The sequence below is a fragment of the Arabidopsis lyrata genome (genome assembly GCF_000004255.2).
Source record: "Arabidopsis lyrata subsp. lyrata unplaced genomic scaffold ARALYscaffold_6, whole genome shotgun sequence".
In the NCBI taxonomy this organism is placed as follows: Eukaryota; Viridiplantae; Streptophyta; class Magnoliopsida; order Brassicales; family Brassicaceae; genus Arabidopsis; species Arabidopsis lyrata.
This window is the reverse complement of record NW_003302550.1, coordinates 4,637,514-4,656,345: the sequence shown is the minus strand read 5'-3', so window position 1 is coordinate 4,656,345 and position 18,832 is coordinate 4,637,514. Positions and strand designations below refer to the sequence as shown.

The following is an 18,832-nucleotide window of genomic DNA, read 5'->3' as shown; positions in this document are numbered from 1 at the left end:
GTTTCGCTCAGTTTTTTTGTATCATGGTTATAGCCTATCTCATCAAGGAGCAAATGATTTCTACGTTTATCAAGAGCTCTTACATCATCCTGTAAAAACTTATCAATTTTGCTCATTTCCCATTATAATGGGTATAGCAAAACTTTTCAATCAGCAAATGATTTCTACGTTTATCAAGAGCTATTTCATGAGACTACAAAAAACCGTCAAATCTTCTCCTCTTTTTTTGTTATCATGGTTATAGCCAAACTCATCATCAGTAAATGATTTCTACGTTTGTCAATATTTTTTTCGTGAGCCTACAGAAAACCGTCAATTTTGCTCCTTTTTCGTTAGCATTGTTATAGCCAAACTCATCAATCAGCAAATGATTTTTAGGTTTATCAAGATATCTTTCATTAAACAATAGAAAGTCGTCAATTCTGGTTCTCTTGTTTTGTTATCATGGTTATAGCCAAACACATCAATGAGCAAATAATTTCTACGTTTATCAAGTTCTTTTTTATGAACTTGTAGAAAACCGTCAATTTTGTTCATTGTTTTTGTTATTATAGTTATAGTCAAACTCATCAATCTGCAAATGATTTCTATGTTTAGCAACTTCTCTTTCATCGGATTGTAGAAAGCCGTCAATTTTGTCTCTCTTGTTTTGTTATCATGGTTATAGCCACACTTATCAATGAGCAAATAATATTTACGTTTATCAAGGGCTCTTTCATTACAGTGCAGAAACCCATCAACTTTTTTTTTTAATCATGGTTATAGCCAAACTCATCAATCAGCAAATGATATTTATATATATCAAGGGCATTTTAATAAAATTGCAGAAAACTGTCAATTTTACCCATTTTCCGTTATAATTGTTATAGCAAAACTCTTCAATTAGCAAATGATTTATACATTTATCAAGAGTTCTTTCATCAAATAGGAGAAAACCGTCAATTTTGCTCTCTTTTTTTTGGTATCCTGGTTATAGCCAAACTCATCATCAACAAACAATTTCTACGTTTATCAAGAGCTTTTTCATGAGGCTGCATAAAACCATCATTTTTGCTCTTCTTGTTTTTTGTATCATGGTTATAAACTTCTAAATCAGAAAATAATTTATACGTTTAACAATAGGTGTTTCATTATGCTGTAAAAAAACCGTTAGTTTCGCTCATTTTTTTGTTATCATGCTTATAGCGAAACTCATGATCAGTAAATGATTTATACGTTTGTCAATAGTTTTTTCGTGATCCTGCAGAAAACCGTCAATTTTGCTCCTTTTTCGTTATAGTTGTTATAGCCAAACTCATCAATCAGCAAACGATTTCTAGGTTTATCAAGATCTCTTTCATTAGACTATAGAAAGCCGTCAATTCTTGGTTCTCTTGTTTTGTTATCATGGTTATAGCCAAACACATCAATGAGCAAATAATTTCTACGTTGATCAAGTTCTTTTTCATGAGCTTGCAGAAAACAGTCAATTTTGGTCATTGTTTTTCGTTATTATAGTTATAGTAAAACTCATCAATCTGCAAATGATTTCTATGTTTATCAAGTTCTCTTTCATCGGATTACAGAAAGCCATCAATTTTGCCTCTCTTGTTTTGTTATCATAGTTATAGCCACACTCATCAGTGAGCAAATAATATTTACGTTTATCAAGGGCTCCTTCATTATGTTAAAGAAACCCATCAACATTTTTTTTTTATATGATGGTTATAACCAAACTCATCAATCAGCAAATGATATTTACGGTTATCAAGGGTATTTTTATAAAGTTGTAGAAAACTGTCAATTTTACCCATTTTCCGTTATAATGGTTATAGCAAAACTCTTCATTTAGCAAATAATTTATACATTTATCAAGAGCTCTTTCATCAAATATGAGAAAACCGTCAATTTTGCTCTCTTGTTTTTTGTTATCCAGGTTATAGCCAAACTCACCATCAACAAATGATTTCTACGTTTATCAAAAGCTTTTTCATGATGCTGCATAAAACCTTCATTTTTGCTTTTCTTGTTTTTTTTATCATGGTTATAAACTCATAAATTAGAAAATAATTTCTACGTTTATCCATAGGTGCTTCATTAGGTTGTGAAAAAACCGTTAGTTTCGCTCATTTTTTTGTTATCATGGTTATAGCCTATCTCATCAAGCAGCAAATGATTTCTACGTTTATCAAGAGCTATTTCATCATTCTGTAAAAACTTATCAGTTTTGCTAATTTTCCTTTATAATGGTTATAGCAAAACTTTTCAATCAGCAAACGATTTCTACGTTTATCAAGAGCTCTTTCATGGGACTACAGAAAACCGTCAAATCTTCTCCTCTTTTTTTGTTATCATGGTTATAGCCAAACTCATCATCAGTAAATGATTTCTACGTTTGTCAATAGTTTTTTCGTGAGGCTGTAGAAAACCGTCAATTTCGCTCCTTTTTCGTTATCATTGTTATAGCCAAACTCATCAATCATCAAACAATTTCTAGGTTTATAAAGATCACTTTCATTAGACTATAGAAAGCCGTCAATTCTGGTTCTCTTGTTTTGTTATCATGGTTATAGCCAAACACATCAATGAGCAAATAATTTCTACGTTTATCAATAGATGTTTCATTAGGCTGTAAAAAACCGTTAGTTTCGCTCATTTTTTTATTATCATGGTTATAGCCTATCTCATCAAGCAGCAAATGATTTCTACGTTTATCAAGAGCTCTTTCATCATTCTGTAAAACTTATCAATTTTGCTCATTTTCCGTTATAATGGTTATAGCAAAACTTTTCAATCAGCAAACGATTTCTACGTTTATCAAGAGCTCTTTCATGAGACTATAGAAAACCGTCAAATCTTCTCCTCTTTTTTTGTTATCATGGTTATAGATAAACTCATCAATAAGCAAATGATTTCTACATTTATCAATAGCTCTTTCATCAGGCTGCAAAAAACCGTCGATTTTGCTCTCTTTTATTATTATCATTGTTTATAACCAAACTCATCAATTAGCAAATGATTTCAACATTTCTCAAAACCTCTTTCATCAGGCTGCAGAAAATTGTCTATTTTGCTCTCTCTTTTTTTTTTTTATCAATGTTTTTACCAAACTCATCAATCAGCAAATGATTTATTCGTTTATCAAGAGCTATTTCATTACACAGCAGAAAACTGTCAATTTTACTCTTCTTTTTTTTGTTATCATGGCTAATGCCAGACTCATCAATCATCAAATGATTTCTATATTAATAAAGAGCTCTTTCATTAGGCTGCAGAAAATCTTCAATTTTTCTCTTTTTCCATTATAAAGGTTATAACAAAACTCTTCAATCAACAAATGATTTTTACGTTTATCGAGAGCTTTTTCATCAGACTGTAAAAAACCGTCAATTTTGTTCGTTTTTTTATCATCATGGTATTAGATCATCTGCAAAAAATTTCTACGTTTATCAGAAGATTTTTCATGAACCTCTAGAAAACTTCCGATTTTGCTCTTTTTTTTATCATTGTTATAGCTAAACTCATCAATCAGCAAATGATATATACGTTTATCAAGGTCTCTTTCATCGAATTACAGAAAGCCATCAATTTTGTCTCTCTTGTTGTCTTATCATGGTTATAGCCAAACTCATCAATCAGCGAATGATTTCTACATTTATCAAGAGTTTTTTCATGAAGTTGCAGAAAACAGTCAACTTTTCTCCTCTTGTTTTTTTTAATCATGGTTATAGCCAAACACATAAATCAGAAAATAATTTATACGTTTATCAATATTTCTTTCTTGAGGCTAAAAGAAACAGTCAATTTTGCTCCTTTTTTTGTAATCAAGGTTATAGCCAACTCATCAATCGGCAAATGATTTCTACAATTATCAAGAGCTCTTTCATCAGGCTGTAGAAAAGTGTCTATTTGCTATCTATTATAGCCAAACTCATCAATCAGCAAATGATTTCTACGTTTATCAAGAGCTCTTTCATTAGACAGTAGAAAACTGTCAATTTTGCTCCTATTTTTTTGTTATCATGGCTAAAACCAAACTCATCAATCAGCAAATAATTTCTAAGTTAGTTAAGAGCTCTTTCATCAGGCTTCAGAAAACCTTCAATTTTGCTCATTTTCCGTTATAATGGTTATTGCAAAACTCTTCAATCAGCTAATTACTGATTTTTACGTTTATCAAGATCTATTTCATAAGACTGTAGAAAGCCGTCAATTTTGCTCCTTCTTTGTATTTATCATGGTTATAGCCAAACTCATCATCAGCAAAAGATTTCTATGTTTATCAAGAGCTTTTTCGTGAGCCTACAGAAAACCATCAATCTTGCTCATTCTTTTCGTTATCATTGTTATAGCCCAACTCATCAATCAGCAAATAATTTCTATGTTAATCAAGATCTCTTTCATCGGACTACAAAAAACCGACAATTTTGTCTATGTTATTCAGTTATTATTGTTATAGCCAAACTCATTAATGAGCAAATAATTTATACGTTTATCAAGAGCTCTTTCATTACACTGTAGAAAACAGTCACTTTTGCTCCTTTTGTTTTGTTACCATGGTTATAGCCAAACTCATCAATCAGAAAATGATTTCTACGTTTATCAAGATCTCTTTCATCGAACTGTAGAAAACTGTCAATTTTGCCCATTTTTTGTTATAATGGTTATAGGAAAACTGTTCAATCGGCAAACGATTTATTTTTTTATCAAGAGCTCTTTCATCAGACTTTAGAAAACCGTCAATTTTGCTCTCTTTTTTCGATCCTGGTTATAGCCAAACTCATCATTAGCAAAATAATCACACGTTTATCTATATAGAAATCATATTCCAAAATAATTCAAAACAAAGCTAAAAAGTGATCTAATTTACATATATGCGGCATGAGCAGTGTTAATAATACGAATCAACTATTAGTTCTGGCAACGCGATCACTAAATTTAAGAAAACGGAAACAATTTAAATGCAAGGAGAAAGTTATATGAACCAAGAACTGGTTCTAGCAACAACCATACGAATCAACTCTTAGTTCTGGCGACTCTTAGTTTTGTTACGTACTTGTTTTCCACAATACCATGCAAATTAAGAGTAGAACCCAGAAGAGAGATTTTAGTCACTAATGAGAAGGTAACTGATGAATTAAATAATAAGTTAGCTTTACCATATATGTGATTTCCATCTGCCATTTCTTAGTATGTTTTCGTTTAATCAAACTTGAAATCTTAGTTCTCTCCTTACGAACATAAAGAGACAAATACAAAAACAAAAAGCGTAACATGATCCAGATTTAGGATACTCACATTTTTTTATCATATGTCAAAAAGAGAAAAAATGAAAACCTAATTTTAATATCAAATTAGTTAAAAAATTTAATTAATATCAAATAAGAAATAAAAGAAAGTTTACTTCAATTTTATTTAGATGTTAAGGTTTATGATTTTGAGAAGGAGAAAGAGAAACTCTAGAGCTCTAAAGCAATAGAGCAAAGTTGTTAAGTCTATGAAATAGATCAAAGCAAAAATGGAGATATGAAACACACATGACTAAGGTAAACATATGTATAAACCAAATCATGATGAAACCATACTGTTCTTTGAGAAGGAGAACCAATGCCAATGTTTTGTTAGAGTTTGCTAGTTATAGAGATACCGAATAACAAAGATGAGATGAAACTAAAGCCAAGAAAATAAAGAGTAAGAGATATAAAATACCATTTCTATTTGCATATAATTCTTACTTACGCATAGAATTTGTTTTTTGTTTTATTATAAATCTTGACTTAGTCGTATACATACATTATGTTTAGTTACGTACATATAAATGCAATACTTTGCATGAAAGGGAACCCTTAAAACTACTAAAGGGTAGATAATGATATGAAATGATGCCCCTACCACTAACACAAAATAAAATTCCCCAAGTTTTTTTTTCATTTGCCCTTGTTTACCACTCAAATTCTATCTCCAAAATCGCATTAAGGGTGATTAAGACAAATTATCTCAACTTTTAATCACAATATCCTTTGCCCCAACTTTGAATATGGTGCGTTTCTACTTGTACAATATATAGGGATCGACACAATATTGACTTATATATCCCTAACGATTACACTGTACAAAAATCGAATTAGAATTTTAAGAGTAATTTATTATGGGTGATTAAGACAAATTATTGCCTCCTTTGCCCCAACTTTGAATATTGTGCATTTTTACTTGTAAAATATATATCTACTAAATTATACTAAAAATCTTGAAAAATTATGGATAACGATGACCGAGAAAAAAAAGTATGAACTATATGCGTCTATGTTATTCTTTTATACCAAAATTTGTTTAGGTTAGTGAAGCCATTTTTTTTTTGGTGAGATGGTTGATGAAGTCATTAAAAACAATTTAACATATAATTTTGACTTAGATATACACTTAGGATATGGTTTTAAAAAATCTAGTATATGATATGTAAAAGTTATGCTTCATGTTAGACGATGTTATAATAAGATAACCAACAAATTTTGTATTTTCTATAACAAATAAAAACATCATTTTTCTGTTCATATTTAAAATGAGACTATTAGATAAAAATATTTTATCATCTTTTAGATGAGTTTTTAGGTTGATCCATCCTCTGTAATAAGCTTCAAGAGCTGATGAAGATCATAGTGGTAAAGTTTAACATTTTGTTTGATTCCTTACTTAAATTTTGTTTTGCCAAAATCATTATAAAAATATGAATTGGCTTTAGTTGCGATAAAATATAAAACTCAAAACTCTTTTTGTTACAAATAAAGATAAATCTCACATACCAAAAAGATTTAAGAGGTCAAATATGGATGGATACATATAAAAAACAATTAGAAATTTTGAAATTATTCGATCTCCTTTTCAACAATAAATTTTTTATATTAATCTTGTTATTTTAGATACAATTAAACACGAGTAAATAATCATAACAAAAAAAACTTACTTATCTCAAAATATCCAATTGAGACACATATCAATCCGAGTACTTTCGATCGAGATAGATACCAATCCGGGTACTTTTATATCATATGTATTCATTTAATTTAAATCATACTTTTACTACACAAACTCGGCATGAGCAAATAATTTTTACATTTATCAAGTTCTTTTTCATGAACTTGTAGAAAACCGTCAATTTTGTTCATTGTTTTTTTGTTTTTATTGTTACAGCCAAACTCGTCAACCTGCAAACGATTTCTATTTATCAAGTTCTCTCTCATCGGAGCCGTCAATTCTGGTTCTCTTGTTTTGTTATCATGGTTATAGCCACACTCATCAATCAGCAAATAATTTTTACATTTATCAAAGGCTCTTTCATTACATTGCAGAAACTCATCAACTTCTTCTTTTTTATCATGGTTATAACCAAACTCATCAATCAGCAAATGATATTTACGGTTATCAAGGACATTTTTATAAAGTTGCAAAAAACAGTCAATTTTACCCATTTTTCGTTATAATGTTTATTGCAAAACTCTTCAATTAGCAAATAATTTATACATTTATCAAGAGCTCTTTCATCCAACAGGAGAAAATCGTTAATTTTGCTCTTTTTTTTTTGTTATCCTGGTTATAGCCAAACTCACCATCAACAAATGATTTCTACGTTTATTAAGAGTTTTTTTATGAGGCTGCATAAAACCATCATTTTTGCTCTTCTTGTTTTTTTTTATCATGGTTATAAACTCATAAATTAGAAAATAATTTCTACGTTTATCAACAGGTGTTTCATTAGGGTATAAAAAAATCGTTAGTTTCGCTCATTTTTTTGTTATCATGGTTATAACCTATCTCATCAAGCAGCAAATGATTTCTATGTTTATCAATAGCTCTTTCATCATGCTATATAAACTTATCAGTTTTACTCATTTTCCGTTATAATGTTTATAGCAAAACTTTTCAATCAGCAAACGATTTCTACGTTTATCAAGAGCTCTTTCATGAGACTACAGAAAACAGTCAAATCTTCTCCTCTTTTTTTGTTATCATGGTTATAGCCAAACTCATCATCAGCAAATGATTTCTACGTTTGTCAATAGTTTTTTCGTAAGCCTGCAGAAAACCGTCAATTTTGCTCCTTTTTTGTTATCATTATTATAGCCAAACTCATCAATCAGCAAACGATTTCTAGGTTTATCAAAATCTCTTTCATTAGACTGTAGAAAGCCGTCAATTTTGGTTCTCTTGTTTTGTTATCATGGTTATAGCCAAACATATCAATGAGAAAATAATTTCTATGTTTATCAAGAGCTCTTTAATCAGGCAACAGAAAACCATCATTTTTTCCATTTTACGTTATCATTGTTATAACCAAACTCATCAATCATCAAATAATTTCTACGTGTGTCAAAAACTCTTTCATTAGGCTGCATAAAACTGTCAATTTTGCACCTTTTTTTTGTTATCATTGTTTTAGCTAAACTCATCAATCAACAAATGATTTGACGTTTATGAAGAGCCCTTCTACATACTGAAGAAAACCGTCTGTTTTACTCTCCTTTTTATCGTGGTTAAACCTAATTAGCAAATGATTACTACGTTTGTGAAGAGCTTTTTTTATGAGGCTGTTAAAAACCATCAATTTTGCACCTGTTATTTTGTTATCATGGATATAGACACACTCATTAGTCAACAAATTATTTCTATGTTTATCAAGAACTCTTTGATTATGCTGTAGAAAACTGTCAAATTTTTTTTTTCTTTATCATTGTTATAGCCAAGCTCTTCAATCAGCAAATGATTTCTGCATTTATCAAGAGCACTTTCATCAGAATGCAGAAAACCTTCAAATTTTCTCATCTTGTTTTGTTATCATGGTTATAGCCAAACTCATCAATCAACAACTCTTTTATGAGTCTGTAGAAAACTGTCAATTTTGTCTCTTTTTTGCGTCTTCATAGTTTTAGCCAAACTCATCCATTAACAAATGATTTCTACGTTTATCAAAAGCTCTTTCATCACTCTGCAAAAAACCGTCAATTTTGCTCTTTGTTTTTTCATTGTTATAGCCAAACTCCTCTATAAACAAATAATTTTTACGTTTATTAAGAGCATTTTTATGAGGATGCAAAAAATTTAATTTTTCTTTTTTTTACGTTATCATAGTTATAGCCAAACTCATCAATCATTCAATGATTTCTACGTTTATCAAGAGCTCTTCATCGTATTGTAGAAAACCGTCAAGTTTGCTCTTTTTTTTTTGTTTTAATGGTTATAGTCAAACTCATCAATCAGCAAATAACTTCTACGCTTATCAAAATCTCTTTCATCAGGGTCCATAAAACCAGAGATTTTTCTCCTTTTTTGTTTGTTATCATTGTTTTAGCCAAACTAATCAATCAGCTAATGATTTATACGTTTATCAAGAGCTCTTACGTCATATTGCAGAAAACCTTCAATTCTGCTACCTTTTTGTTATCATGGTTATAGCCAAACCCCGTAATGAGCAAATGATTTATACTTTTATCAAGAGTTTTTTTATGAGGCTGGTAAAAACTTTTTATTTTGCTCATTTTTTCTGTTATCATGGTTATTACCAAACTCATCAATCAGCATGTGTTGATATGTTTATCAAGATCTCCTTAATCAGACTACAGAAAATCGTCAATTTTACACCTTTTGTTTTGTTATCATGATTATAGCTAAACCCATTAATCAACAAATGATTTATACGTTTATCAAGAGCTTTTTTATCAGGCTTCAGAAAACCGTCAATTTTTCTCATTTTTTTTTGTTATTATTGTTTTAGTCAAACTTATCAATGAATAAATGATTTCTACGTTTATCAAGAGCTCTTTCATCATACTGCAAAAAAGTCATCGATTTTGCTCATTTTTTGTTATCATGGTTATAGCCAAACTCATCAATCAGCAAATGATTTCTACGTTTATCAAACTCTTTCATCTGGCTTTTTAGAAGTGAATCAAAACTATGTTGTTGAGAACAATATTTTTAGCTTACTTCTTTGTGAAACGTCACAATTATCTTTTTAATAAATATTTTTTTAATAAATATTTGGAAATTAACTAATAAAAATATTCACCGAGGAGTTAGTGATTTTATCTAGATCTAAACCTAAACAATTTTATCTTTTTCCATAAATTTCAAAATCAAGAATATTTATTTTATATTTAGGATATTTTAAAGTATTTACACACTAACTTACCATCTAATATTCTAATTAATATCTCGATTTTCACTTTTTTGACTACTCCTTCAAGATTTATTTTTCTAGTTTTAGTTCATATAACACAAATATATTTTTAATTTTAAAAATTTATAGAGAGATTGATATAACCATCCATGATTTATTTATTTAAATATTCAAACCTTGACAATAACTGAATACATCCATGATTCTATTTTATTTTATTTTTAAAATAATGTTAGTTTACGTAAGGATCAGTCAAAACCAAAAGTGATTGAACTTTGAGTTTTGGTGTTATAAATTTATAATAATACGGTAACAATTGTGGCACAAGAAAAGTCTCTTAATTTTTTTTTGCAAGAACATAAGACGCTTCAACTTTGTCTTACAAAGTACGCATCGGAGTATAAATATAGAGTACAAAAAAAATCTCCCCTTATGCGGGATCATATATTCACAATGTACGTATGAGAGTATAAAATATAGCTCACTTAACCATATTGTTTACCTTTATCTACGGAAATTTAGAGAAAATATACTTAATTTTTGTCAAAGATATAGATCCAAATTAAGGTATGCTTTATTATAATTTATGCTTATGGTAATTTAAGTAGACGATAACGCTAAATATACTTGCTGCTTTAAATACAGTACTTTGTATTTATGTGTAGATCCATATTTTAAACTTATATACCTTTTTAATTTAAAATGAGGAAAGAAAGTTTTCCAAATAAAAACTCAAAAATGCCACTTTTAATCTATCTAATATATTGGAATATCTTATGATAATTTAATTAGGCAATAACATTAAATATACTCAATGATATGCTAAGTGTATCCGTATAAGAGAATTTAGAGTTCCTATTAACGAAATATATATACATCATCTATATATACATTTTTGGAGACATTTTTGAAATAAATCATGGAGTTGACACTTATTTACAATGTAATGCCACTGATATTAATTCTTAAGGTTTATTTCTTTAATTAGATATATGTAAATCAAATTTGTTTGCCAAAAATCTGGAGACAATCTTTCCTAATATCTCGATAATGATCATTTATACTCTATTTAAATTAAGATTTTCAATTCAAAATCACTTACCATATATTATAATTTATATATTCAATATCTATAAATTTATATATTCAATATCTATAAATTTTTTTATGATATTATGAACATTTGGACATATCAACATTTTAAACTAACACATGATGGGTTATATATTACGGGACGAAATTATATGGTGGGGCAGAGTTATTTGGCGGGACGGGTTTGAATCAAAGTTAATAAAATTTTAAAATATCATTAACCCGTTCCTTCAATATGGGTTAAATCCTCACTTTATTATTTTGAAAGACCTGTAATATTAGACATATCGAATCAGTCTAATTAGATATATGTAAATCAAATTTGTTTGCCAAAAATCTGGAGACAATCTTTCCTAATATCTCGATAATGATCATTTATACTCTATTTAAATTAAGATTTTCAATTCAAAATCACTTACCATATATTATAATTTATATATTCAATATCTATAAATTTATATATTCAATATCTATAAATTTTTTTATGATATTATGAACATTTGGACATATCAACATTTTAAACTAACACATGATGGGTTATATATTACGGGACGAAATTATATGGTGGGGCAGAGTTATTTGGCGGGACGGGTTTGAATCAAAGTTAATAAAATTTTAAAATATCATTAACCCGTTCCTTCAATATGGGTTAAATCCTCACTTTATTATTTTGAAAGACCTGTAATATTAGACATATCGAATCAGTCTAATTTAGTTAAGATTGTATAAAACAAAAAATGTTCCATAGTATATTGTTACTTAATGATAATTATAAACTATAAATTATAAATATCTTAAAAATAATACAATTTGCAAATTTGTATATATAATACATAATTTAGAATTTTTAAAAATTATAAATTTTAGAAAAAAATCACCCCGCGGGTCAATTCCTAGTAATTTAAAGAATGTAAAAATGAAGGAAAAGTAATATTTAATTGATATGGCTCAAAAGGGGAATAAGCTAAGGATTTTCTTACAAATTTAAGCTCCTATTTATTTAGTTACAATGAAAACATGATATATCAACCAGACTTCTATATATAAATTCTTATATTGTAAAAGGATACATAGTACAAATCGTTAACCAATTAGATGGGTGTGTGATATTGCTTAAGTGAAGTACAAAGAATCAAGAAGCAGATCTTTAGGAAATAAATATGAATGGTTTGGTTGAACCTAAATATTTATAACTTATTACATAGATTGAACTGTAACAATTATGTTTTTTTCTCAAAAATTGGCAATTCTCCAAATAAAGATATTCAATGAATATTTTAGACTTTATCTACAACTTTTACAAATTTAAAAAGAAAAAATTCATATATAAACTAAAACTAAACAATCTTATCATGTTTAAAATAAAATTCATAGTCAAGAATATTTATCTTTTATTAAAGATATTATAAAGTTTTTACATGCCAATCAAAGTGATAGATTTTTTGTGTTTTGATATTATAAATTTATAATAATACAGTAACTATCTAGATATTTTATTCTTTTTAAAAAATAATAAACCTATCATATATTTTTTTTTCTAAAAGAAATTTGAAAAAGTTTTAGATATTTCCAAATTTTATGATAGAGACAAATGACAAACTATTATCGTTTTCAAAAATAAATAATCTTAAATATGTATATATGTAACACTAAAACATTTCTTTTCCCGAAACAATAACCCAAAAATAATAATAATTTCCAATTTTTTTCCTTTTAAATTCTAAATGATATTTTTATAATGTAAATAATTCAGAATAACCTTAAATGGTTCTAATTTTTAATAAATATTAACATTTATATTTGGCACTATCACAATCCTTATAAAAATTAATATAGCTTAAAATGTTTTAATTTTTTACTACTTAAACATGATTTTATGATTTTGCTATTTTTATTTCCTATATTATAGAACTAAGTTGAGAAAAATATTATTTAACCCATCTGAATTTCTATTACACACAATTTATATTTTTAATTTTTATTAACAATAGAAACATACATTTGATAATTAAATAATTTAAACATTAAAAACTCTGTTCAATAATCCGAGAAATAATATGCCACTGAGTTTCTTATCATCTCCACAAAAGAAAATTATAGAACACAAAAAAAGTGAAACTTATAATAAAGGAAGGTTAAGTCGTCATGATTAAAATATATATATTAACAAAAAGTTGGTTTAATTCCTCAATAAACTATTGGTTCCATTATCATTAATAATTAATATGATCAATAATAACATTATATATATTATATATAAACATATTTATTTACAAACTAAATATCACAAAAAATTATACGGACTCCGTTTTATAATGGACAATAAACTATTTATTAAAATATCGCACAACTCTTAAAAAAAAAGTAAAACAATGCACACAACTAAAAGAGTTGCTTTACTCCATACCAAAAAAAGAGATGCCTTACTTGAATACCAACCAAAGTTCATATTCGTACACGTATTAGCGAAGATGTCTTCTCCAAATAAGTCTTTGTATGTGTATAACGGTGTCTAGTTCATACGTAGCTCAAGAGAAGCACAAGAGTCTCTACTAAAACAATCACGATCGTTCGATTGGCCATACTTCCAGATAGCACCGCTATCACCGTTGAGGTGATCTTCACCGTGCATAGGGAAGAGAGGAAGCCTACGTCGATGTTCCAGATAAGCATTGACACCACATTCTTCTTCTTCTTGACGACCTTCCAGACCAAACATAGGCTTTGGTCTATGCAAGAAGTTGCAAGGCGCAAATGAGTAGTGATGATTATAATCCAAGTTTGCCCATTCTCCACCTACGTTGTTGTAATTTATAGAACAGTCTTGTCATTATATGTAAAACATTAAATTTATATTCATATATGAAGGATATATATTATTTGAATTAAATGGCGTATTGTTTGGTACGTACCATAGACATGTGTATTAATGGGGCCATTAGAAGCATTAACAGCACCACATTCAGTATCTTGATATGACTTCGATCAAGTTAAGTGAGTTTGGATTCTCTCGTAAACCATCTCTCTACCACTATTCAGTTCATCCAAATCCTGCACCAATTCATAAGTACAACATGAAATCTAAACATTACCAACACTGCTCATGTAGTAGAGGACGATGAATATGAAATTCGGCTTAAAAATATAAAAGTTTTGCTTTTCTGATTTCTCGGTTCTATGTTTGAAAACTTGAACCCAATATATTCTGCCATATATGTGTAGAAAACATAAAACGTAGTCCTGCATCCAACATCAAGTGTTTGCATACTTCCTGCATAATGAACCGAAACTGAATCAATATGGCCTAACATTGTATATGGAATTTCTTTTTAAGCATATTGTAAAACACGAAAACGATATAACTCTTACTAAGAGTCGAAGCATTTATCTTAATCTGGCTAGAAAGAAAAAGCACAGTTAACTATTGAAACCAATATTTGTTTGGCCACATTCATGAGAGATATATACAATAAATTTTAAATTAAAAACAAAAATAAACTATTGAAACCAAATTTCTATTTTGATCATGCCAATGTATAAGCCTCAAATATCGAGCTAAACGTATTTTATATATCTGCATACCTTCTATGATATTGAATTTCTTGCTATTGGACGGTCAATACACTTTCTTTCTTGAACATTAAATATATAGACACCATTTAGGTCATGAGGATTCTTTCTTTCACGCTGCAAGTAACAACAAAATTAAAAAAAAAAACAAATGCTTACATTAAGAGTATTCACAGAGAACTCTAGAGCAGCTTTGGTTTCAGTAGGTCCCGACTTCACGCAACAGGCAAATTCAAAAATGTCAAAATGTGAACCATGCCATAAAACCAAAATGGTAGTATGCACTAAATGTTATACCTCATATGAAGGTACTAAATTTGCAATGTTGCGAACAGTGAATGCATCACCCGGTTGGAATCCCAGGACAGTAGAAGGACAAACCCTAGAGTCTGCACAAGCGATCACCAGAAACTGTTGCTTACACTGTTAGCAACAATTCCTTTCTCCAGACAAAATTTAAACCACAGAAGATATCTCAAGCCTTCCGTGAACAATAATAAGCATTTGTAAATTGTAAAGGTACCTTCGGAGCTTGAGCATCTGCCAAATTTTTGTAGTGTTCTAAGTTATCCCTGCTCAAGAGTATATCATAAGGTGGGGAGAAACAGAAAGACAAAAAGTAATTTATAAACCATTGAAAAAGCAAAAGACTGAAGAAATTGGTTCTGCTACTTACGCTTCTTGAAGTAATTTATAAACCATTGAAAAAGCAAAAGCAAAAGTACTTATGCTTCTTGAAGGCGAGGAACCGCTGTTTCATGTCGTCAAATACATCATTGTCATTTTGTCTATTAATTGCAACCCCATTAGCTTCCTGAGTCAGTCCAGGTGTCTTTCCTGAAGCCATCACTTGCAAGTTTGAAGCTTTTCTTCTGCAAACACCACAACACTTAAATATTATAAAACGTCTCCACTGAGATTGTGCCACTTAAAGCATCACAAAAATACTCTTCTTTTCAAATCTTACAAAAGACACACTACTTATAGACCAATGAGAAAAAGAAAATTTGTATCATAAAACTATTCGATGTGTAATTTTCACATATAAACTACAATTCAAGTAAGGAGAAGACTGCAATATTGATATATGACCTCTAAAACTCACGAAATTTTACTCAAATTCAAAAGCAGTCCATGCAATCAAAAACGAATTGTACCTATACTTCAACACACTCCCGAAAGCTCATCTTCCATCCATGGCAAGCTTTCGAAAACTCAATACTAAGAGAATCAGCACGAACAGTCACAAGAAACTCTCTATTTTACAATTTTATCACGATAGACATACCTTTGCAATCTCGACATCGATCTCGATTTAGAGAGCCACCGGAGACGATAACTTGCACGATAATGACATTAGAGCGAGCAACCTCTGTTTTTTCGTGAGCTTCAAAACAGATTTCTGTGTTTTAGAAAGTAAATATACGTTAGGGTTTCTAGCAATCAAAAAGAAAAGCATGTAAATTCATGATAAATACAAAATATAGTTTAGATTAGAGACTGACTTTTTGTACGATGAAACAAACACGCTTTGATGATCGTATGCCCACATCTCATTGTAACCTGAGAGGTTAAAAAAACATAATAAAAATCCAAAATATATGCTGAAAAAAATTATGAATGCCTATAACTAATACGCAATAAAATCGCATATAAAAATATATAATATAACACAAAGAAACACAAACATTAAAATAGGTAAATATATGTAAAATATACAAACCAAATCTATAGAAATACCTTTCCAAACCTCGTTCTGTTCTCGTCAAAACCATCTTCGTCCGAAAGCTTTGTCGATGGAACCTCCCACGTTCTACAAAACTGAAACACATATCAAAAGAATCAAATCAGCAAAACAATAAATCAACGAATTAATGCAAAAAATAAAACAAACAACAAACAATATGCACACGACGTCTAAAGGTAAATGAAAACAGTATTTGCATGACAAACAATTTGATTCATCAGAATCGTAGCTGTATAAAAAAATCATAACGGTGAAAACTATCTAATGGGCACAGAAAAAATAATACCTAATTCTCACCGATCAACAATATATATAGCTTTAAGATTAGGGCAAACATCAATCATTATCTTAAGAAATTTAACTTTTTAATTAGAAACTAAATCAGAAAACTAACAAAAACGAATATTAACTACTAAGATATAGAATTTATCCAAAAAATAAACAAATAAATTAAAGCTAAGATTCCATAATCCTTAAAGTCGAGACATTATGACATTCGTATCCCCAACGATTACACTATATAAAAAAAAATTAAGGGTGATTAAGACTAATCATCTCAAAACACGATTAGCCTTATATACCCCTAGCAATTAAGAATAAAAAATTTCGAAATTGAGGGTGTTTAGGACATTATTATAGAGATCAACACACGATTAGACTTATATACCCCTAATTACGAAGAAGGAGAAATTTCGAGAAGAACAATTCATTAAGGGTGTTTAGGACAAATCATTCTAACTTTTAACCACAGGCCTCCAATGCCCTAACTTTCAATATGGTGCGTTTCTACTTCTCAAATAATTATTGTAGAGATATATATATATATATATATATATATATATTTATTTATATATATATATATATATATATATATATATCAACCAAAGAAAAAAAAAGTTGTATAATTATGGTTTTGGTTTTTTGAACAAATTTTTTTTTGGAAGTTTCCAGTTTTATTTTCCGAATAAGATTTGGTTCTACATAGGATCCGAAACACTTGAAATTAGAAAAAACAAAGAAATCCAAAATGTAATACGATATTGTGCAACAAAAGCCAAAGAAATCAAAACCGAAATAACATTAAATAACCAAAGCCAAAAATCTATATAGCATTAACAAAAACGTATATAGCAAGTAAAAGTGGGCTGCATCTTTTTGGAATTGAACAACATTCAAATGTTTTATCTTGTGTGTGATTGATTGATTCACTAGAGAGACGAGAGTGGTACCATGTTGTCTGCCATGTGGCTATTACCGTACATGATATTAGGAGGCATTGCGGAAGCACTTAATACAATAGCACAGAACGAGTTCTTCTACTCTGAACTTCCCAAATCCATGTCAAGCGTCGCCACCACACTCTCCAGCCTCGGCATGGCCGCAGCAAGCCTCATCTCCTCCTGGATCATCACCATCGTTGACGTCACCACTTACGGGAGCTGGATCACAGAGAATATAGACGAGGGACACTTGGACTATTACTACTGGCTCTTGGTAGGATTATCTGTGCTCAATGTTCTGTATTTTGTGTGGTGTAAGAAATCTTATGGTAAATGTAGTATATAACGACAAGTGTAAGAAAATTTGTAACTTACAAATGTAATTTAACAGGTTGATGCTTCAGTTATGGACTAATTTATTCATATAAAACATGGAAACTTGGGGAGAAGAGACACACACTCAAGTTTGTCTGTAAGTTTACCTTTTGAGATGTCCACAAATATACGAATATACGATGCTAAAGCGCAATCAAATTTACTTGTTTCTTAATTTTTATTTTTTTTGGACAAATTGTTTCTTATTTTTTTGATAACGAAAAATCCTGCTGACAAAATAAAAATAAAAACTAAGGACGAAAAATCCTTTTGTTTTTTTTAAGCCTAACATATATGATAATGATATAAAAAACGTTATTAAAGTGTCGTACTGTCTTTCTAAACTTTAAAACCTAATTTAGTTTTCCTTTTCTCTTCTCGTCTCTCTCTATATTTTTTTCCCGTCGAATGGAAACCATGTCCTCAGTTGTTTTAGTTATTCCTCAGTTGAAACCAAACTAAACTAGGGTGATTGGTTTTTAACTCTCTAAACTTAACATATTGACAAGAAATGGAGCAATATTAACTTTATGTCTTTATCCAAGCTTCGAAACGGACACAATCGACCAATAAAATCGGCGAATACTAGGCCCCGCGATTAGTGCTGGTGATTATGGGTTAGCAAGAGGTCCAGCGTTGAGCTGCCCTGTTTTCGAAACAAAACTAAAAAAGAAACAG

At 29.4% G+C, this 18,832-nt stretch overlaps 1 protein-coding gene across 5 annotated transcripts; it reads right to left on the bottom strand.

Annotated features, from left to right (window-relative positions):
- Nucleotides 1–14,155: 14,155 nt before the first annotated feature.
- On the bottom strand, nt 14,156–16,997 carry LOC110227912 (beta carbonic anhydrase 5, chloroplastic-like). Of its 5 annotated transcripts, none has more exons than XR_002331571.1 (9): nt 16,553–16,984; nt 16,318–16,375; nt 16,101–16,214; nt 15,970–16,016; nt 15,489–15,684; nt 15,336–15,384; nt 15,110–15,223; nt 14,825–14,929; nt 14,156–14,513 (listed from the first exon to the last, which is right to left on the bottom strand). XR_002331571.1 is itself a non-coding variant. In XM_021023929.1 (8 exons), exons 4-8 carry the CDS (start codon nt 15,512–15,514, stop codon nt 14,228–14,230), a joined length of 309 nt encoding a protein of 102 aa, XP_020879588.1. In that variant the 5' UTR covers nt 15,515–15,684; nt 16,101–16,214; nt 16,318–16,375; nt 16,553–16,997; the 3' UTR covers nt 14,156–14,227. The 5 variants fall into 5 exon arrangements, 1 of the variants encoding a protein (XP_020879588.1); XR_002331572.1 differs by having other exon boundaries at nt 14,156–14,293; nt 16,553–16,983; XR_002331573.1 differs by lacking the exon at nt 14,825–14,929 and adding an exon at nt 14,972–15,025 and having other exon boundaries at nt 14,156–14,293; nt 15,110–15,201; nt 16,553–16,980.
- Between the last annotated feature and the right edge of the window lie 1,835 nt (nt 16,998–18,832).

What these genes read in the sequence shown, in the direction of transcription:
- LOC110227912 (XM_021023929.1), bottom strand. Translation starts at nt 15,514, where the DNA reads ATGGTTTATAAATTACTTCAAGAAGC. An exon ending in CAGATGCTCAAGCTCCGAAG is followed by an intron (nt 15,224 to 15,335) that starts GTACCTTTACAA and finishes TGTAAGCAACAG; the next exon opens with TTTCTGGTGATCGCTTGTGC. An exon ending in ATTTAGTACCTTCATATGAG is followed by an intron (nt 15,026 to 15,109) that starts GTATAACATTTA and finishes TGTTGCGTGAAG; the next exon opens with TCGGGACCTACTGAAACCAA.